This window comes from Bactrocera oleae, chromosome 2, assembly GCF_042242935.1.
Source record: "Bactrocera oleae isolate idBacOlea1 chromosome 2, idBacOlea1, whole genome shotgun sequence".
NCBI lineage: Eukaryota > Metazoa > Arthropoda > Insecta > Diptera > Tephritidae > Bactrocera > Bactrocera oleae.
This window is the reverse complement of record NC_091536.1, coordinates 99,191,194-99,212,633: the sequence shown is the minus strand read 5'-3', so window position 1 is coordinate 99,212,633 and position 21,440 is coordinate 99,191,194. Positions and strand designations below refer to the sequence as shown.

Below are 21,440 nucleotides of genomic sequence, written 5' to 3'. Positions count from 1 at the left end.
AATGGGAAATTGGCGTGGTTGTCGATACTATAACATAGAAATATGAAAAGAACGTTATGCACCGAATTTGGTTGAAATCGGTTAAGCAGATCCCAAGATATGGGTTTTCACCTAAAAGTGGGCGGTGACACGCCCACTGTCTAATTTTGAACGCGGTTACCATAAAGTCATCTCATGCCATCCCAGAGATAAAATTTAATGTCTCTGGCGTGTTTAGTGCTTGATTTATCGCGCTTTTAGTAGTTTTTAACAGTACCGTTATAGAGGGAGTGGGCGGAGTTGCCACCCGATTTCACCCATTTTCACACTGTCGGTAGAGGTGCTACAGATATTAGTTCTCAGTGAATTTTGTTATTATAGATTTAGCGGTTTAGGGTATATGCACATTAAACCTATTAAAGTGCGGTACCACGCCCACTTTAAAAACAAAAATTAACTGAAGATGCCCCTCTCTAATGTGATCCTGTATACCAACAGTCTTGTATTTTATTGTAGAGCTTAATTATGACAATTTATTTGTTTTTGATTAATGGCGTTTTGTGGGCGTGGCAGTGGTCCGATTACGCCCATCGCAATACCAACCGTCTTACGTACCAATAAACATTTGTACCAAGTTTCATTAAGATATATCAAGTTTTACTCAAGTTACAGCTTGCACAGACGGTCGGACGGACGAACAGACAGTCACCCGGATTTCAACTCGTCTCTTCATCCTGATCATTTATATTATATATACATAACCCTATATCTAACTCGATTTGTTTTAGCTGATACAAACAACCGTTACGTGAACAAAACTATTATACTCTGTAGCAACAGAATGCGAAAGTATAAATATTACTATTTAATATTATACGAAAAAAACATTATTCTACAAATTTTCTTTTCAAGGTTGTTTATTACAGTCAGGTGTAAATAAGTAAACAATTTTTGACCGATATGTAGACTAGATGTTTTTTTTTTTCTTGTAAAACATTAATGGAAATTATTAATTTATTTAAAACAAATATATAAAAGAAACAACATTTATTATTTACGGAAACTTACCAAACAATGAACACACTTCCTTAGATGGGATATAGCGCTTACCACGGGTTGACGGATTCTCTTTGGGTATATATTTTCAACCTTTTTTATACCCTGAACAAGGTAAATTATTGTTTTGCCATGAAGTTTGCAATACCCAGAACGAAACGTCGGAGACCATATACAATATATACATAAATGATCAGCATGATGAGCTGAGCTGATTTAACCATGTCCGTCTGTCTGTCTGTATATACTTGTATGTATACGAACTAGTCCCTCAGTTTTTAAGATATCGATCTGCAACTTTGCACATGTTCTTTCCTCACTAAGAAGCTACTCATTTGTCGGAACGGCCAATATCGAACCACTATAGCATATAGCAGCAATACAAACTGAACAATCGGAATCAATTGCTTGTATAGGAAACTTTTTTATTTGGCCAGGTATCTTCATGAAATTAGATCGGAATCAAGTTCTTGTAAGGAACCTTTGTATTATAGCTTCGGTGCAACGTTTTTTCTTGTTATATAATTTCTTAGTTCACAGACAGCTTATTCATCGATTAAATACCATTTATTGTGGAGATATTATTGTAATGCAGCTTTCAAGACCTTTGTATCAATTTTTCTAATGTCTTCATTGACTTCAAATAGCACATATCCTGATAAGGTGCTCTTAGGGCCACAATACATTCTAGCCATGGCTTAAAGTAGGATGTCACGATGAACAAGCAAATATCGAACTTATATTTGTCGTTAAGTTGAGCGCTAAGAAATGCTACCACATTTTTAGTGCATAAATCACGCTCGCCATCCACCTTACTTGGTGCAAGGTACTTGGAAGTCTAATTTTAAATTTTCCTCCACCTAAAAATATCACTGAGAGCTCAATTAGTTCTCGATAGTCATCTCAGACTATATATTTCAGCAATTCGGATTGGTAGAATTTTATCTTGATTTCTATTTCGGAAACAGTCAGCTGCAAAGATATTTTATCTTTATATTCTTATTATCAACTGTATGTCATTTGGATCAGCACTCTACCAGTTATTTCGAATACACTTTTTAATGTTAACTCACATATGTGATAGCGACAGGCAAGAGTTAGCAATTATCAATACATGGCAATGAAAAGCAAATCGATTTGGGTAGCATAGAACTGTTGCGAACAAGAACACAGGGCGTGGCGCCCTACTTCGCCGCCCCCCGCATTGAAGTGTTATGACAGTTATCTATATACAATACTTATAATACATAATACTTGTACTATAGTTGTTCGATGCAGTCCTGTCAAATGGGTAGATTCTTGGGAAGAAAAGGACATACCGAACAGACGGACGGAGCTCGTCAAGCTGATCATTCATGTATATAACAACTTTATAGAGTCTCCGACGTTCCCTTCTAGGTGTTATTAACTTTGAATCAAATTTAATATGCCTGTTCAGGATATAAATTTAAACAGTGGAATTTGACACAAGAGAGTATGCAGATACCTCATTAAACTTGGTTAACTGCGTTTTACTTCATTCATTTTGGATTGTGCCAGGCTATGTGATTTTTACTCCATTCCGTTCGATTTTATGTTCGGAAAACAGCAGCAATATGCATATGTTATACCTGTTTCCGTAGCCATTTTTTACCAATTTGTGTAATTAACTCCAAATAAATTAACTTTTAAGTTCATCATTCTAGAACCAGAGAACTTAGAAGAACCATTTACGTTCTCTGATTTGTTTTTCCTGCGTTTGAGGTGAACTCCCGATAAAATTTTACAAATGTTCGCTGTCGAACCTGCGCCTTCTCGTTCATTTACGTTCTCTGGTTAAACCATATACCATATCAGCTTATAGGACCCGTCTTATAAAGGCGTAATGTATTTATCAGAGATAATCCCTGGTATTTATATGAATACCTTCACCGCTTCTACCATCCGTAACGTGGGATATCCGCGAAAATTGGATTTTCCCGCAGAAACAAGCTCTCTTACAAAACAGGGTTGACAGTCTAGATATTTTATAGTAATTAAAAATAAACTTGAATATATTTGAAATATTCTTAAACTAACTTTAAATACAAGTCGAATAAAATTATTTATATATAAGAAGACCATTTTTATACTTTCGCAACGTGTTGCTACAGAGTATAATAATTTTGTTCACCTAACGGTTGTTTGTATCACCTAAAACTAATCAAGTTAGATATAGGGTTATATACACATATATAAATGATCAAGATGAAGAGACGAGTTGAAATCCGGGTGACTGTCTGTCCGTCCGTGCAAGCTCTAACTTGAGATATCTTTATGAAACTTGGTAGACATGTTTCTTGGTACCGTGAGACGGTTGGTATTGCAGATGGGCGTAATCGGACCACTGCCACGCCCACAAAACGCCATTAAACAAAAACAAATAAATTGCCATAACTAAGCTCCGCAATAAGATACAAGACTGTTATTTGGTACAAAGGATCACATTAGGGAGGGGCACCTGCAGTTAAAATTTTTTTTTTAAAGTGGGCGTGGTCCCGCCCCTAATAAGTTTAATGTGCATATCTTCTAAACCGCTAAAGCTATAATAACCAAATTCACTGGGAGTAAATGTTTTTAGCACCTCTATGGACAGTGTGAAAATGGGTGAAATCGAGTGACAAGCCCGCCCACTCCCCATATAACGGTACTGTTAAAAATTACTAAAAGCGCGATAAATCAAGCACTAAACACGCCAGAGACATTAAATTTTATCTCTAGGATGGCATGAGATGACTTTATGGTAACCGCGTTCAAAATTATACAGTGGGCGTGTCACCGCCCACTTTTAGGTGAAAACCCATATCTTGGGATCTGCTTAACCGATTTCAACCAAATTCGGTTCATAACGTTATTTTCATATTTCTATGTTATAGTGCGAAAATGGACGAAATCGGACTACAACCACGCCTATTTCACATATAACATCATTTTGAATTCCATCTGATTCTTTCACTTTCCACTATGCATATCAAGCAACAATGATTATATCAGGGTAAAACTTTGCGTGAATAATACGTTAAAAGTATGCCACCTTGTGACCAAAAATTTTCTCAATCGAACCAAAACTGTTCAAGCCCCTAAGTACTAAATATGTGGACCCCAGTGCCTATAGTTGACCTTCTACCGAAAATATCAGTCAATCCACAAAGAAATTTCAAACGAGTATACCATTTGACTTTGCGAGAGTATAAAATGTTCGGTTACGTCCAAACTTAGCCCTTTATTACTTGTTAATAATTGAATTTTAGCTTTTATCTTATACATTAGGAAAAATTAATTAACTTCTATGTTGTCACTACGGCCATATCTTTTGACAAATTTCGTATGATACGGTTTGACGGTAAGTACGGAAAGGCGACACGTAACGACGTGCTAGCAATTCCGGTTTTTAGCAATCTTTAATTGCTTGTCGAGATGTCTCTTTAAAAAAACGCGTTGAACGGTGCATTTTTTACTGCTACGCGTTAACGCCGACTCGAAATCCCTAAAAAAACGGTAACTTTAAGACAAATTCTCACTTAAATTCTAAAATGCGCCACACAAATTCTATGAGCATGAGAAATTTTTTACAGTAATTTGCCGCTGTCACTTTTATGCTTCACCAATGTTGCGATTTTTCTATTTGTATACACGATTTTTCAAACATTTAGTTTTTAGTTCTAATTTTTCATAATGTACAATCTAAAAACTAAAATCCAGCTATTAAAAATGATCTACCTATTTATAAATAAATGTATTCGACTGTGATTTTGAGTTATTTTAAAAATATTTCAAATATATTCAAGTTTATTTTTTAATTACTATAAAATATCCAGACTGGCAACCCTGCATTGCAAAAGATTGCACTCACAGCTCAGCCCGTAGAAACAAGTAAAAATCCAGTTTTCGCGGATATCCTACCGTACGGTCTGTAAAAGCGGCGGTGAGTGGTCATTTACATTGCGCTCTCATGAGATAGGTCGTATCAGCTGATTCGGACCACGGTTTTGCGTCGGTGACTGTTTGAAGCTTTACTTGGGGACGGCAGTCAGTTGCATACTTTTACGCTATGGAATGAACGTATTGTGATTGCAACAGAAAACATTATAATTATACATAGTATACGTTGTCTGCGTGCACTATCATTCAAGATCGTAGCTTATCACATTCGAAGATAAAAACTTGCCGTTTGTAACCTGCTGGACAGTGCCTTAATAACCTTACATAATTTATATTAAGTATGAGTCAATTATCGAAACGTAAGTAAAATATAATTATATAAATTTGACATCTAACATGCACCAGGGAACGTTGAATATTTTAGACGTTCTCTGCATGCACAACATTTGTATATGCTCTTAGAGATTATGCGATTGGTTCTACTTCAATTGAAAGTTGGGGAGGATAAATCGTCGAACATACAGAATGCTGTTGACAAAATTTCTCAAGCTGTACATGAATATAAACCTCGCTTGGTGACTTTGCCTGAATGTTTTAATTGTCCTTATGGTACCAAATACTTCAGGAAATACTCTGAAACAATACCAGATGGTTACACTTCACAGCAGCTTTCTGCCACCGCAAAGGCTCATGGTATTTATATTATTGGAGGAACGATACCAGAACTAGGCGAAAATGATCGCATTTATAATACTTGCACTATTTGGGACCCGACTGGAAAATTGATTGCGAAATATCGTAAAATGCATCTTTTCGATATTGATATTGAAGGAGGAATTAAATTCAAAGAATCAGAAACCTTAAGTGCGGGTACCAATTTTACTGTGATAGATGTAGACGGCCATAAAATTGGTGTTGGTATCTGCTATGATATACGTTTTGAAGAGCTGGCTCGAGTATATCGCAACGAAGGTAGTACCTCAAACAATATATTTATCAATATGTATATTATCTAAACAATTTTATGTACTCTAATTAAAGGTTGTGAGATGATAATCTACCCCGGTGCATTTAATATGACTACAGGTCCCTTACATTGGGAGCTTTTGCAACGTTCGCGAGCCAACGACAATCAATTGTATGTTGTAACGACATCGCCTGCTCGTGATGAAAATGCTGAATATGTGGCTTGGGGTCACTCAACTGTAGTTAATCCATGGGGGCAAATTTTAAAACAAGCTGCTCATAGCGAAGATTTAATTTCAGTTGATATTGGTAAGATAATATATAATATAAATATATATGGGCAAATGTCAAAATTACGGCGTGTACGTTTCCAGATTTTTCAGTCGTAGAACAAGTTCGTGCACAAATTCCAACTTTCAATCAACGCCGCTTGGATATGTATATAACAAAACGTTTAAAATAAAATTTTGTCTGGATGTGGTTTGGTTACTGAGTGATATATTTGGATTTGTAAGTATGTCGCTCACTGAAATTCTAACTTCACATGTCGTAATTTTAAATTAAAAATAAAAAAAATTTTACAGATTTTCGAACCAAGCAGATAAAATATAATTTTCCAATTGTGAAGTTACAATTGTAATAAAATGAGATAAAACTATACTGGCTGAGCTATACAACCTTATATCTTCTACATATGTATATAAAGAAAAATACGTGTCCCATTTTCTCCGGGATAAACTTCTAAACTACTGAACCGATTTTAATAAAATAATTCAACTTTTAAAAGTAAAACAATTCATAAATAAAAAAAAAAATATTTCTAAACATAAGCAATTCTGATGAATTTAAAAAAAAAAAAATATATATATACATAATGTACGAGATTTTTGCTAGTAGTGAGGAGGTTTTCTATGTTATTGTAATGGTTGAAGGGGTTTTATTATGTATATATACATATATGTATATACAGTCACGTACAGTCGCTTTTCTCCAGCTTCTCATAAGATTTTTCAGCAACAAAATAAAGTTCCGAATTTGGCCGTAGGGGAAATAAATGATTCTCTGCCAAACACACTGCAAAACCGTTCTGACCGTCAATCCTTGGCCATCGTTTGCGCCGTTCACCGCGATTCGACCACGACATTTGACGTTGTCGTAAGTGACCCACTTTTCATCACCAGTAACCGACCACTTGAAAAAGGAATTGATTTGATTCGAATCCATTATCAAAGACCCGGCTGTTGTGGGAAATTGTATCGAAACAGTGCTTAATTTAGTACGACATGTACTCGACGATTTCAATAAATATATCGATATTTTCTCGACATTGGCCTTCCACAACGATAGGACCAGAACCGTGCGTAGCGGTTGGTCCACACACCATTAAAGAGCTGCTCCGTAAAGAGGAAAGAGCAGGCAGGGAGAGACATTGGCAACATCTCCAAGGTATGCGCCATGCCAGGTTGCTAATGGGGGGTTATAACCTCAGACGGTTTAAAACCGTAATCAATCTCCCGAGGAACAAATTCCGTCTACTGGTCGCGTTCTACACCGGACATTGCAGGCTCAACAACCATTTATTTAACATGGACTTCGTCTACTCTGAAAACTGCCGGTTCTGCGACATGGAGTCTGAAACCCCAGAACACCTACTAGTGGACTGCACAGCAGTCTGCAGACGTAGAGTTAAGGCCCTGGGATCCATGTTTCCAAACAGGGATCGCATTGCTTCACTATTATATTGGAGTTCATCAATATGCTGGGGCTAGATGAGTCGCTGCGACTTAGGGGAGGGCACAATAGACCATAGGTCGCAGTGCATACCTCAATCATTATCTATTCTATTCTATTCCACAACGTAATGAACTTTGACATCAAAATTACCGGAACGGAATATACGAAACCAAAAATGCATTGATATGGTAGTAGAACCATAAACACTACTTACAATTACTAAAGCCATATTTTGGTAAAATAATGGCTTTCTTTTTACTAGACCTTGTATGTACATTGAGGCAATCGAATTTATGAAGATGTTGTTCTTAAAAGTGTATTTTTAAAAATAAATACCCTTGCATTTCTTTGGTAAGCCTGAAATATTCACCTCCAACATTAAAAATTTACAACAGCTGTATGTACAACTTGAGAAGTTAAAACACCATATTCGTGGTGTAACGTGTAACTTGAATTTAACATTTAATTGTATCTAATATCGTCTGTACAAGTAAACAAATTTTATTAGAACCATATTCAGGTATAAATAATAAAATTTAAATTGCTAAAAAAAATAGAAAATATTCTCTATAAAACACTGCCTTTTATAATGTATACAACCTTATAAAATAATTAAGTTTAAAACTTTTCTACTCGGAAGAAAACATCTCACTTAACTTTGTGTATTTATTCCACTATATGGTCGCTGGACTTGTCCAAAAAGCGCTTTTATCGCTTCATCCGTAGCCATTAAAGGCTGACTAATGAATTGTAAGGACTTTACAGCATATTTTTCAGCATCACAAAGCGGATTTTTACTAGTGCTCAAAATCTCTATGTCACCTTCGGGTATTCCAACACCAGAGTGTAATACCATTTGATGTACGATATTTAAATTTTCCGCACTAAGGTTAATTACATCAGTACTTGGAAGGTTTAGATAACGTATCTTTGCAACAAATTTTAAATTTTTTAAGATTTCTAACTGCATTTCTCGGATTTGATGAGTTGCGTGGAGTAATCGCTTTGTGGATTCTTCTAATATTTGGTTCTTCTGCATTAGGTCAGCTTTCCATCGTGCTAGTTCTTCTACCATTACGCTACTAGCAAGAAATTTGGAACGCCACACTTCACACTGGCTCGCAAGAAACTCAATTTGCTCCTAGTTGAAATATTTACTTTTTTAAATTAATTTTGATTAAGAAGTTGGCATGTTTAAAAGAAACGTACCGTATGTGTTGTTGAATTTTTCGCGGTATCTAACAACGCGCGTGCCAACTGAAGTTTGTCTTCGGTGAGCACGTTAACATGTGACTGCATATCTTCCCCTACAGATGCTACCAACAAGTTTTTTAATTCGGAATTAACTTGGGTTTGAAATCTAAATTGTCCTTGGTAATAATCTCGTTCCTCTGTAATTTTCCTGAGTTCTTCTCTTAGTTTCTCAAATTTAACATCCAAAGAACTGTTACCACAATATTCTTCGCTGCTCTTGTCCCCTAATTCTTTTGAACGCATTGTTGACATTTGACTTACTAGTACTCCAATATCTAAATTGTTTTTATTTTTCGTCGTTGTTTTTGGGTTTGGTGTAGATACGATGAAACTAGTAGCGCCTGTATATGGCTCATATGGTACAAATTTTGGAGGCTTATTTTTCTTATGTGTGCCCGTGGCTTTAGATGGTTTGATTAAATGAGGAATCATTTGAATCAATTTACCTCCTGGTAAGGCTGGTGCAAGACTACGTGACCCTTCGTATCGGCGATAAAGTGTTTGCAGACCAGACTGAAGGAATTGGTCGTTTAGGCATGTAGAAGTGTTATTTGTGGATCTTTTATGAACATTTTCATGTATTGTAGCCCTAGTTGGTTTACGTACAGCATAACGAGATATCAAATTATCGTATTTGACGTTTGCTTCTTTAGACGTATTAATTTGCTCTTCTTCCATTCCATCGCCACTGGTTCGATGTCGCTCCAAACAGCCATTGGAAGCTTCCATTTAGCTTTCTAAAAATTAAAAATATATTAACGGATAATTAACGCACAATTCAATAAAATTTTGCGGATAGATTCAGTAGATGATCTGTTGAATATGCAATCATTGTATAAATTACTAACTTTAACAATATATAAGATATGTTAAATGGAAATCGCTGTAGTCTAATAGGTCGGCGGCTACACGCTCAATATAAATAGAAGTCGATTCAGAATCGCGATATTTATTGAAGGTATAGAATGCAATATTGATGTATTGCGATCCGTTTCCCAAAATGTTTAAATATTTTGAAATCCGAATCGCGGATGGTGGTTCGCGCCTTAAACGTTCAATACTGATCACGAGATCCACGATATTTTCTATGTAAATTATGATACGACGGAACAAATTATTAAAAATGATTAAAAAACATTCAAATTTTCTTAAAATTGTATTATTGATTTGTGAATTCGGTAAAACTTTACTATACCGTCCCAGGCTTTCGGGGATAAAATTAGTATGGGCGGATAGAGGAGATCCTCCACTGGTGTTTTGCCATTCACAACCATTTTGTTATTGTCAAAATTAATAAAATTTAAGAATGATTTAAATATTGAAATAAAGCTATTTTTGCAACATCTAATATAAAAAAATGTCTAAAAACGAATTAGTCAAGTGTTAGTAGATATAAAAGTGAAAGATATAAGTTATAATTCATTTTAAATCGCAAAAATACGTATTTAACATAGTTGAAATTTTCAACTTTAAACGTAAATATCTCGAAAACTATCAGTTTCCCGCGTATTTTTGATCTGGAGGATCTCCTCTATCCGCCCATACCCATTTTATCCCCGTAAGCCTGGGACAGTATACTAAAGCCGATCCCGGAATTCTTTACAATGGTTGGAAGAATTCTTTTGATCCAACTCTTTCTTTGAATATTTTTCTTCAAAACCACAAAAACATATATTCAGTTTTCCTTCGACATTTAAAAAATATATATAAACCAGACTAAAAACTAAACATATAATAAAGAAAAACTATTTTTCAACATATATGTATCAAAAATTCAGGTTATTTCGAATAAACACTGACTTAATTCACTCTCGATCCATTCATATGAATCACGATCTAAATAGCACAAACGCAAGCGCCCTTTCAACAGGCGAACTCGCTTCATTCATAAAAGCAGATACATATCACATCTCCCCGCGTCTTTTCGCGATGATGGCAAAAGCTAAAAATCATAAATTGAACAACTTTCAGATGTTCCCACAAGAAGGGAAAATTGACAACCCCGTAAATCCGCAAAACACAGAAAAAGTGACAAAAGTGGCAACATAGCTCTTGTCGATTTAAAATATTTGTCAATTCTAAAACAGTTTTGTAATGTATTTATGCTCATACATAAACAAACATATTTACGATCGTTTGTAGGAAAAGCTGATAGAGCAAAGAACGTGGTGCACCGAATCTCGATACCCACTTGTTGATGAATACGTCCGCTACTGCTTCAGCCTCTTGAGTAGGAATTCTGTATACTTCTAGCCAGTCGTTGAAATAGTCCTTCACTACCAACACATATTTGTTTGTTTGACAATTCGCTCAAATGGTGCACCCGGATTGTACTGCTTTATCTTGCCATGATTCTTGAATCTCAATATTTTAGCTCCAATGTACTCAGCATATTTGGATTTGTAAGTATGTCGCTCACTGAAATTCTAACTTCACATGTCGTAATTTTAAATTAAAAATAAAAAAAATTTTACAGATTTTCGAACCAAGCAGATAAAATATAATTTTCCAATTGTGAAGTTACAATTGTAATAAAATGAGATAAAACTATACTGGCTGAGCTATACAACCTTATATCTTCTACATATGTATATAAAGAAAAATACGTGTCCCATTTTCTCCGGGATAAACTTCTAAACTACTGAACCGATTTTAATAAAATAATTCAACTTTTAAAAGTAAAACAATTCATAAATAAAAAAAAAAATATTTCTAAACATAAGCAATTCTGATGAATTTAAAAAAAAAAAAATATATATATACATAATGTACGAGATTTTTGCTAGTAGTGAGGAGGTTTTCTATGTTATTGTAATGGTTGAAGGGGTTTTATTATGTATATATACATATATGTATATACAGTCACGTACAGTCGCTTTTCTCCAGCTTCTCATAAGATTTTTCAGCAACAAAATAAAGTTCCGAATTTGGCCGTAGGGGAAATAAATGATTCTCTGCCAAACACACTGCAAAACCGTTCTGACCGTCAATCCTTGGCCATCGTTTGCGCCGTTCACCGCGATTCGACCACGACATTTGACGTTGTCGTAAGTGACCCACTTTTCATCACCAGTAACCGACCACTTGAAAAAGGAATTGATTTGATTCGAATCCATTATCAAAGACCCGGCTGTTGTGGGAAATTGTATCGAAACAGTGCTTAATTTAGTACGACATGTACTCGACGATTTCAATAAATATATCGATATTTTCTCGACATTGGCCTTCCACAACGATAGGACCAGAACCGTGCGTAGCGGTTGGTCCACACACCATTAAAGAGCTGCTCCGTAAAGAGGAAAGAGCAGGCAGGGAGAGACATTGGCAACATCTCCAAGGTATGCGCCATGCCAGGTTGCTAATGGGGGGTTATAACCTCAGACGGTTTAAAACCGTAATCAATCTCCCGAGGAACAAATTCCGTCTACTGGTCGCGTTCTACACCGGACATTGCAGGCTCAACAACCATTTATTTAACATGGACTTCGTCTACTCTGAAAACTGCCGGTTCTGCGACATGGAGTCTGAAACCCCAGAACACCTACTAGTGGACTGCACAGCAGTCTGCAGACGTAGAGTTAAGGCCCTGGGATCCATGTTTCCAAACAGGGATCGCATTGCTTCACTATTATATTGGAGTTCATCAATATGCTGGGGCTAGATGAGTCGCTGCGACTTAGGGGAGGGCACAATAGACCATAGGTCGCAGTGCATACCTCAATCATTATCTATTCTATTCTATTCCACAACGTAATGAACTTTGACATCAAAATTACCGGAACGGAATATACGAAACCAAAAATGCATTGATATGGTAGTAGAACCATAAACACTACTTACAATTACTAAAGCCATATTTTGGTAAAATAATGGCTTTCTTTTTACTAGACCTTGTATGTACATTGAGGCAATCGAATTTATGAAGATGTTGTTCTTAAAAGTGTATTTTTAAAAATAAATACCCTTGCATTTCTTTGGTAAGCCTGAAATATTCACCTCCAACATTAAAAATTTACAACAGCTGTATGTACAACTTGAGAAGTTAAAACACCATATTCGTGGTGTAACGTGTAACTTGAATTTAACATTTAATTGTATCTAATATCGTCTGTACAAGTAAACAAATTTTATTAGAACCATATTCAGGTATAAATAATAAAATTTAAATTGCTAAAAAAAATAGAAAATATTCTCTATAAAACACTGCCTTTTATAATGTATACAACCTTATAAAATAATTAAGTTTAAAACTTTTCTACTCGGAAGAAAACATCTCACTTAACTTTGTGTATTTATTCCACTATATGGTCGCTGGACTTGTCCAAAAAGCGCTTTTATCGCTTCATCCGTAGCCATTAAAGGCTGACTAATGAATTGTAAGGACTTTACAGCATATTTTTCAGCATCACAAAGCGGATTTTTACTAGTGCTCAAAATCTCTATGTCACCTTCGGGTATTCCAACACCAGAGTGTAATACCATTTGATGTACGATATTTAAATTTTCCGCACTAAGGTTAATTACATCAGTACTTGGAAGGTTTAGATAACGTATCTTTGCAACAAATTTTAAATTTTTTAAGATTTCTAACTGCATTTCTCGGATTTGATGAGTTGCGTGGAGTAATCGCTTTGTGGATTCTTCTAATATTTGGTTCTTCTGCATTAGGTCAGCTTTCCATCGTGCTAGTTCTTCTACCATTACGCTACTAGCAAGAAATTTGGAACGCCACACTTCACACTGGCTCGCAAGAAACTCAATTTGCTCCTAGTTGAAATATTTACTTTTTTAAATTAATTTTGATTAAGAAGTTGGCATGTTTAAAAGAAACGTACCGTATGTGTTGTTGAATTTTTCGCGGTATCTAACAACGCGCGTGCCAACTGAAGTTTGTCTTCGGTGAGCACGTTAACATGTGACTGCATATCTTCCCCTACAGATGCTACCAACAAGTTTTTTAATTCGGAATTAACTTGGGTTTGAAATCTAAATTGTCCTTGGTAATAATCTCGTTCCTCTGTAATTTTCCTGAGTTCTTCTCTTAGTTTCTCAAATTTAACATCCAAAGAACTGTTACCACAATATTCTTCGCTGCTCTTGTCCCCTAATTCTTTTGAACGCATTGTTGACATTTGACTTACTAGTACTCCAATATCTAAATTGTTTTTATTTTTCGTCGTTGTTTTTGGGTTTGGTGTAGATACGATGAAACTAGTAGCGCCTGTATATGGCTCATATGGTACAAATTTTGGAGGCTTATTTTTCTTATGTGTGCCCGTGGCTTTAGATGGTTTGATTAAATGAGGAATCATTTGAATCAATTTACCTCCTGGTAAGGCTGGTGCAAGACTACGTGACCCTTCGTATCGGCGATAAAGTGTTTGCAGACCAGACTGAAGGAATTGGTCGTTTAGGCATGTAGAAGTGTTATTTGTGGATCTTTTATGAACATTTTCATGTATTGTAGCCCTAGTTGGTTTACGTACAGCATAACGAGATATCAAATTATCGTATTTGACGTTTGCTTCTTTAGACGTATTAATTTGCTCTTCTTCCATTCCATCGCCACTGGTTCGATGTCGCTCCAAACAGCCATTGGAAGCTTCCATTTAGCTTTCTAAAAATTAAAAATATATTAACGGATAATTAACGCACAATTCAATAAAATTTTGCGGATAGATTCAGTAGATGATCTGTTGAATATGCAATCATTGTATAAATTACTAACTTTAACAATATATAAGATATGTTAAATGGAAATCGCTGTAGTCTAATAGGTCGGCGGCTACACGCTCAATATAAATAGAAGTCGATTCAGAATCGCGATATTTATTGAAGGTATAGAATGCAATATTGATGTATTGCGATCCGTTTCCCAAAATGTTTAAATATTTTGAAATCCGAATCGCGGATGGTGGTTCGCGCCTTAAACGTTCAATACTGATCACGAGATCCACGATATTTTCTATGTAAATTATGATACGACGGAACAAATTATTAAAAATGATTAAAAAACATTCAAATTTTCTTAAAATTGTATTATTGATTTGTGAATTCGGTAAAACTTTACTATACCGTCCCAGGCTTTCGGGGATAAAATTAGTATGGGCGGATAGAGGAGATCCTCCACTGGTGTTTTGCCATTCACAACCATTTTGTTATTGTCAAAATTAATAAAATTTAAGAATGATTTAAATATTGAAATAAAGCTATTTTTGCAACATCTAATATAAAAAAATGTCTAAAAACGAATTAGTCAAGTGTTAGTAGATATAAAAGTGAAAGATATAAGTTATAATTCATTTTAAATCGCAAAAATACGTATTTAACATAGTTGAAATTTTCAACTTTAAACGTAAATATCTCGAAAACTATCAGTTTCCCGCGTATTTTTGATCTGGAGGATCTCCTCTATCCGCCCATACCCATTTTATCCCCGTAAGCCTGGGACAGTATACTAAAGCCGATCCCGGAATTCTTTACAATGGTTGGAAGAATTCTTTTGATCCAACTCTTTCTTTGAATATTTTTCTTCAAAACCACAAAAACATATATTCAGTTTTCCTTCGACATTTAAAAAATATATATAAACCAGACTAAAAACTAAACATATAATAAAGAAAAACTATTTTTCAACATATATGTATCAAAAATTCAGGTTATTTCGAATAAACACTGACTTAATTCACTCTCGATCCATTCATATGAATCACGATCTAAATAGCACAAACGCAAGCGCCCTTTCAACAGGCGAACTCGCTTCATTCATAAAAGCAGATACATATCACATCTCCCCGCGTCTTTTCGCGATGATGGCAAAAGCTAAAAATCATAAATTGAACAACTTTCAGATGTTCCCACAAGAAGGGAAAATTGACAACCCCGTAAATCCGCAAAACACAGAAAAAGTGACAAAAGTGGCAACATAGCTCTTGTCGATTTAAAATATTTGTCAATTCTAAAACAGTTTTGTAATGTATTTATGCTCATACATAAACAAACATATTTACGATCGTTTGTAGGAAAAGCTGATAGAGCAAAGAACGTGGTGCACCGAATCTCGATACCCACTTGTTGATGAATACGTCCGCTACTGCTTCAGCCTCTTGAGTAGGAATTCTGTATACTTCTAGCCAGTCGTTGAAATAGTCCTTCACTACCAACACATATTTGTTTGTTTGACAATTCGCTCAAATGGTGCACCCGGATTGTACTGCTTTATCTTGCCATGATTCTTGAATCTCAATATTTTAGCTCCAATGTACTCAGCATAATTGGCCGAAACTGACTGATGACAACCAACCCAATAAAATCTTTGCTTCTTTAACTTCTTAGGTCGTCGTTATTCTCCAGTGGCCTCCACTTGGGTCGTTGTGCAGCTCGTTGTGAACTTCAGGTATTCTAACCTTCGAAACAACCATAAGTTTACCAACCAACTTTAAACTGTTCTGTTCTGCAAAATATGCTTTTGCGACTGAGCTTTCTAAACCTATTTCTTCACTCGTTGTACATTTGTTCAAATGCACTTTATGCATTACACCTTGCAATTCTGAATCTTCTTCCAAATAGTCATCTGTTTCATCTTTAATTTTATCCTGCTCTTTGACCTGTGAGGACCCTTGTACTGGTATATACGCTTCTTGCTCATCCGACTGTGAGGCTCGCTGTACTGGTGTACGCGATTCCTGCTCTTCCAACTGTGAACACACCTGTGCTGGTATATGAGCTTCTTGCTCTTGTGACCATGATGACCCTTTAACTGGTTCATACGCTTCATGCTCTTCCAACTGTGAGGACATCTGCCCAGACATACGCTCGTCCATCACTTTCACCGCTGACAACTGTGCTGATATACGTGCATCTTGCGCTGCGAACTGCTTTTTCAACTGCGTTGACAGTCGTGTTTCTAACTGCGACATTCGTAGGGTTATACGAGCGTCTTGCTCTTTAAAGTGTATTATGCGTTGACATTTGTGTTAAAGTCTGCGCTGACATCTGCGACATTTGCGCTGCTATATGCCTTGACATCTGCGATATTGCAGCCAAAATCATGTTTATGTCCATAGCGTTTGACGAGCAAGTCTCTTCTTTTTTTCTATCTTATTTGTCTTTTCCTCTAATTTTTGCCTCTATGGCCTCTCGAACCCCACTCATCTAGCATACACCCATATCCCTATGGTCCGACCCCATCGAAACAACCTCCCGTTAGATGACCTCGACGACAACCAAACTATAACTTATCATCCAAGCGGGGAATAGGTAACCGTTACAACCACAACAGCTCCTTTTTCAGTTGTGGAATCTTCAAATCGTTAAACTTAGCCACTTTCGAACAATTCACTAGAACTGTGTGTACTACACAATCCAATAGCCCTTATATAGTCTTTAACAAAACATCGCCTCTAGAACATTCTGGCATCTACAAATTCGCTAACTAGGTAAGTCTGGCAATTTATCGTCGATTCGATTTTGTACTATCATCCGTGTTCATCGCAGTATTTATAGAATCGACACAGTTGAAAAATCTTGTAATAAGTTTTGTTGACCGCTATATGCAGATGGCTAACATTACAAAAAAGATATAATTGTCAATTGTTTTAGGGATATTGGTTATACAAGGAAATATTATTATGTCGTCTGAAAAAATCGATATAATTGGGAAAATCGAGTTAATTGAACCAACAACCGGGAAACTATTTTTCGAGCACAAAACTGATTTAATTTTCTGCCAACCACATTTAATAGCTTTAAAATCACAATCTTTGGGCCACTTGGAGGAAATGCAGCGTAAAATATCGCGGCAATTACAAGAGAAACACATTGATGACCCTAGTGTAAATGAGTTTCACAAACGTATCTAAAATAGAAAAGCTGTCGGTCGTTAAATTGTTATAAGAAACCTATAGGATTAGACCCCAAAATGGCTCACTTACTGTTACTAGCGGTCATAGCCGCTTTACTGCTAGCTGGATTTTTACTTTTTCGGTATGGAAACATTCCTCGTCAACACATTATTGTAACATTGTCGGTATTAATGGCATGGTGCTTTTCGTTTCTTATTGTCTTTACTATACCACTTGATGTCACAAATGTAAGTACACATTGAACTATAATTTGTATTCATATGTGTCTATATTTTGGCTTTGAATACGATACGTTTTATTTATTTCATCAAGACTTTGTACCGACAATGTCTCCAAGAACATAACGATAGCGGAACGTCGATGGCATCTGCAGATTTAAATAACGCGAAAGTTGAAATCGCGTCAGAAACAAATACACATTGTCAAGCTCCATGGGGCATGATTCCTGATGATGTTTTCCCAAATTTGTGGAGAATAATATATTGGTCGTCACAGTTTCTTACTTGGTTAATTATGCCACTTATGCAGTCATATTTGAAGGCGGGCGATTTTACCATTAAAGGAAAATTAAAATCTGCGCTTGTCGAGAACGCTATTTATTACAGTTCATATCTGTTTATATGTGGTATTTTGTTGATATATATAGCTGCTAAGGGTGTCTCTCTAGATTGGCAGAAACTAAAAGCCATCGCTTCTTCGGCATCAAACACTTGGGGATTGTTCCTACTAGTGCTGCTACTTGGTATGTAATGTATATATATTTTTGTTTAAAATACTATATCATGAGACTTATAGGCTATGCGCTCGTCGAAGCCCCTCGCTCTCTATGGAATAATGCAATGCCTGGTTTTACATTACAATACGCTTATTTTAAATTAGCAAAATTAAGCTCGAGCAAAGCAGAGGCGGAAGAAAATGTAGACGATGTATTAGAGTCTTTACAAGGTATAAATTGTGCCATCCCTAATGGTCATGAGTTACGTTCATGTGTAGAAACAATACTACGCAAAGTACCAACCGAACTTACTGAACGTGCGATCCGCAATTATAATCGTGGCGGTAATAACGGAGGCACTCCTACAATTGTACCAACAGAAAAGACATTAATACGGATTCATAAGCAAGTTATTAAATCGTTGCAGACATTACAACGTAGTGAATCCCTTTGGAGTGTGCAGGTAGAGACAGTTTTGTACTTGGAAGATATATCACGAAATATGCATTCGACAGATAGAGTATTCAAATCAGAGTTTCCTTCCCAACGTTCGCAATTATGTAGGGTCTTTTATAGCCCCTCATTACATTGGTATTGGGAGTGTTTTTGTAAAAAACACTTTTTGAAAGCTCTTTCTATTGTGACGGCAATCATGTCCTTCATGGTCGTGTGGAGTGAACTGACATTTTTTAATCGACAACCAGTGCTTTCTATATTCGCCCAGGTTATAAATATTGCCAAGTATAATTATAAATTCTTTACTATTGAATTATTTTCAATGATTGTGTTATGCTATCTCTTCTATTGTACTTATTCTACGATTTTGCGCATTCGTTTTTTAAATATTTATTATCTGGCACCACATCATCAAACAAATGAGCATAGTTTAATTTTTAGTGGCATGCTGCTATGTCGATTAACACCGCCAATGTGTCTTAATTTCCTCGGTTTAATACACATGGATTCACATATAATTAAAAAGGTAAAATATCTTTTATAATTTAATTAAAAGAACTAAATAATTGATTGCTTTATAGAGGATTCTCGAAACATACTATACCCAAATAATGGGTCACATGGACGTTTTAAGCATAATTTCCGATGGTTTCAACATTTACTTTCCAATGTGTATGTTGGCATTTTGCCTGGCTACTTGGTTTAGTTTGGGTAGTCGTATTTTAAATGCTATGGGGTTTCAACAATTCCTTCAAAATGAAAATATTGCCACAGAGTTGGTTCAAGAAGGCAAAGATTTGATTGCGAGGGAAAAGCGTCGTCGTCTGCGCGCAGAGGATGCGATGTCACGACGTAGAGATCCGACATCTGTTACGAATGAATATATTGCTAAATACCGTAATTTAGCTGGAACCACCGCGCAAGTTGGTCCAATTGGTCCTTTACGCACACCAACGGATGGACTTTTGTGTGATGGTGACCGAATAGGATATGAAACTGTTTCACCGCCGTTAAACACTCGTATCTCACCAATTGGAGTGCCGCGCAGTCTATCAGAAGAAATAAATGAACGTTTCGGAGTTAGTACTCATCTGGAAATTGGTTTTAAGGGCGTCTCACAACCCTTAACGAACGTCGAGAAGAACTCAGATAGTTTCAAAGACGTTACGGATGAACGTGTAAGATCTCCAATTCGTGGTCTTTTCGATGATGTTTGATAAATAGTAGAATCGTATTATTAATGAAGCTAGATTATAGGTGGTATACTATATTCCAAGCAGAATTGAATGGCAATGCTGCTACTAATTAAAATGTATAACTATTTCAATCATTACTATGCTCAAAAATTAATAGAAGTTATTCTTTCAATCTAATATAAATAATACTCGATTTAAATAGTTGCAGTTTTATTTATATATAATGAAAGTAATTTTATTTTAAACATTGCGTTATTAAAATTGGTAGTATCTTATCTTGCAAATATTGCAAAATCAATCTTTTAAATTGTTTATAAAGTCTATGTTTGACTCATGACAATATTTATGAAATTACATGAAAATGTGTTCTCGGTGTTATTATTTAAGTATCACTTAAATTTGTTTGTTTTTTATGTATACGTATCTTATACTTGTACTCGTTTATAAGTTGTCAAAATTTTACCAAGCCCTTGAGCTGGGTAGAATACCGTTCATATGACTTCAGTTATACAGTTTTTTTTTGTTTGTTCGTAATTAATATTGTGATTTTCGTTGTGTGTATTATCCACAAACCTGTTTGGAGGAAAAGTACGTTAATTGTCATTGAACCAATGAAACTACCCTGCAAGCTCACTATCGGTTAAATCACACGTTATTTGCTACAGAAAAAGATTGTGTAAATTATCCCTGGTGTAAATGAAGCGTACAAAAATTTTGGTGAATGATATTAGGGAAATAGCAAAAAGTTGCACGACTCTAGTTGACGTATGAACGGAATCCACAACACCGAAAGAGAAATGTGCTCACAAAACTTTTTACATCTGAACTCAGATTTTTATTACAATGCGATTGCCATGTGTTCTCATGTCTAAAATTTTTGCAAATTCGGTCCATAACGCCGGATCTCAATTGACAATAATTATAATCAACCAACTATCCAATTATTATTATTTTGATGTGGATGTTCATTATTTTGATAAAACCATATGCGAAATGCCCTCGAGCTATTGATACTCGAAAATTATGTAAATATTCGGCAGAGCATGTGTTATAAACACAATATTTAAACCTTGTTTGCATTTTATCCATTGGCTAGTTTGAGAGTATTACTGTCAGCGTCGTAAGGTTCATTTCCACAACATTACGTTGTCGTTGGGGTAGAGGCTCTCCATTCAAGTAGATATGTATTTTTAAAGTTTTACAAAAAACAAAAGTGCGCTTATTGACTTGATCGCTTGACCCAATTAATCCCAAAGAAATATGTTTAATTCGAGGTAAGATATTTTTTTAAATGAGAATAATAAAGTAAAGTAAATTGGA

The 21,440-nt window shown here is 35.6% G+C and overlaps 5 protein-coding genes and 1 long non-coding RNA gene across 9 annotated transcripts; 4 read left to right on the top strand and 2 right to left on the bottom strand.

The window, feature by feature from the left end:
• Positions 1 to 5,010: 5,010 nt before the first annotated feature.
• On the top strand, positions 5,011 to 6,731 carry LOC106616116 (omega-amidase NIT2). Of its 3 annotated transcripts, none has more exons than XM_014232607.3 (5): positions 5,011 to 5,294; positions 5,360 to 5,907; positions 5,977 to 6,210; positions 6,276 to 6,411; positions 6,486 to 6,731. In XM_014232607.3, exons 2-4 carry the CDS (start codon positions 5,388 to 5,390, stop codon positions 6,362 to 6,364), a joined length of 843 nt encoding a protein of 280 aa, XP_014088082.2. In that variant the 5' UTR covers positions 5,011 to 5,294; positions 5,360 to 5,387; the 3' UTR covers positions 6,365 to 6,411; positions 6,486 to 6,731. The 3 variants fall into 3 exon arrangements, 2 of the variants coding, with proteins under 2 accessions (XP_014088082.2, XP_014088081.2); XR_004975436.2 differs by having other exon boundaries at positions 5,012 to 5,294; positions 5,398 to 5,907; positions 6,276 to 6,415; XM_014232606.3 differs by having other exon boundaries at positions 5,014 to 5,294; positions 5,398 to 5,907.
• Positions 6,732 to 8,064: 1,333 nt separating this feature from the next.
• On the bottom strand, positions 8,065 to 9,829 carry LOC138855877 (golgin-45-like). Its single transcript, XM_070106130.1, has 3 exons — positions 9,738 to 9,829; positions 8,845 to 9,626; positions 8,065 to 8,776 (listed from the first exon to the last, which is right to left on the bottom strand). Exons 2-3 carry the CDS (start codon positions 9,616 to 9,618, stop codon positions 8,288 to 8,290), a joined length of 1,263 nt encoding a protein of 420 aa, XP_069962231.1. The 5' UTR covers positions 9,619 to 9,626; positions 9,738 to 9,829; the 3' UTR covers positions 8,065 to 8,287.
• A 1,450-nt stretch (positions 9,830 to 11,279) lies between these two features.
• On the top strand, positions 11,280 to 11,611 carry LOC138855878 (uncharacterized). 2 transcript variants are annotated; one of them, XR_011395022.1, is made up of 2 exons: positions 11,280 to 11,291; positions 11,366 to 11,611. It is a non-coding gene; the product is annotated as an uncharacterized lncRNA (long non-coding RNA). The 2 variants fall into 2 exon arrangements; XR_011395023.1 differs by having other exon boundaries at positions 11,280 to 11,295.
• A 1,333-nt stretch (positions 11,612 to 12,944) lies between these two features.
• LOC106616113 (golgin-45) lies at positions 12,945 to 14,709 on the bottom strand. Its single transcript, XM_014232602.3, has 3 exons — positions 14,618 to 14,709; positions 13,725 to 14,506; positions 12,945 to 13,656 (listed from the first exon to the last, which is right to left on the bottom strand). Exons 2-3 carry the CDS (start codon positions 14,496 to 14,498, stop codon positions 13,168 to 13,170), a joined length of 1,263 nt encoding a protein of 420 aa, XP_014088077.3. The 5' UTR covers positions 14,499 to 14,506; positions 14,618 to 14,709; the 3' UTR covers positions 12,945 to 13,167.
• Positions 14,710 to 17,364: 2,655 nt separating this feature from the next.
• BBIP1 (BBSome interacting protein 1) lies at positions 17,365 to 17,873 on the top strand. The gene has a single exon (XM_070106131.1). The coding sequence runs from the start codon at positions 17,520 to 17,522 to the stop codon at positions 17,748 to 17,750; it is 231 nt and encodes a 76-aa protein (XP_069962232.1). The 5' UTR covers positions 17,365 to 17,519; the 3' UTR covers positions 17,751 to 17,873.
• On the top strand, positions 17,810 to 20,319 carry LOC106616187 (LMBR1 domain-containing protein 2 homolog). Its single transcript, XM_070106128.1, has 4 exons — positions 17,810 to 17,980; positions 18,066 to 18,495; positions 18,549 to 19,450; positions 19,506 to 20,319. Exons 1-4 carry the CDS (start codon positions 17,810 to 17,812, stop codon positions 20,139 to 20,141), a joined length of 2,139 nt encoding a protein of 712 aa, XP_069962229.1. The 3' UTR covers positions 20,142 to 20,319.
• Positions 20,320 to 21,440: the final 1,121 nt, after the last annotated feature.

Bases quoted from the DNA above. Each gene is read 5' to 3' on its own strand.
- LOC106616113 (XM_014232602.3), bottom strand. From the start codon at position 14,498: ATGGAAGCTTCCAATGGCTGTTTGGAGCGACATCGAACCAGTGGCGAT. The intron at 13,657-13,724 runs GTACGTTTCTTT...TATTTCAACTAG, and splicing joins AAAATTCAACAACACATACG to GAGCAAATTGAGTTTCTTGC.
- LOC106616116 (XM_014232606.3), top strand. The intron at 5,908-5,976 runs GTAGTACCTCAA...CTCTAATTAAAG, and splicing joins TCGAGTATATCGCAACGAAG to GTTGTGAGATGATAATCTAC. The intron at 6,211-6,275 runs GTAAGATAATAT...GTACGTTTCCAG, and splicing joins TTTAATTTCAGTTGATATTG to ATTTTTCAGTCGTAGAACAA.
- LOC138855877 (XM_070106130.1), bottom strand. From the start codon at position 9,618: ATGGAAGCTTCCAATGGCTGTTTGGAGCGACATCGAACCAGTGGCGAT. The intron at 8,777-8,844 runs GTACGTTTCTTT...TATTTCAACTAG, and splicing joins AAAATTCAACAACACATACG to GAGCAAATTGAGTTTCTTGC.
- BBIP1 (XM_070106131.1), top strand. From the start codon at position 17,520: ATGTCGTCTGAAAAAATCGATATAATTGGGAAAATCGAGTTAATTGAA.
- LOC106616187 (XM_070106128.1), top strand. From the start codon at position 17,810: ATGGCTCACTTACTGTTACTAGCGGTCATAGCCGCTTTACTGCTAGCT. The intron at 17,981-18,065 runs GTAAGTACACAT...TATTTCATCAAG, and splicing joins TACCACTTGATGTCACAAAT to ACTTTGTACCGACAATGTCT. The intron at 18,496-18,548 runs GTATGTAATGTA...TGAGACTTATAG, and splicing joins CCTACTAGTGCTGCTACTTG to GCTATGCGCTCGTCGAAGCC.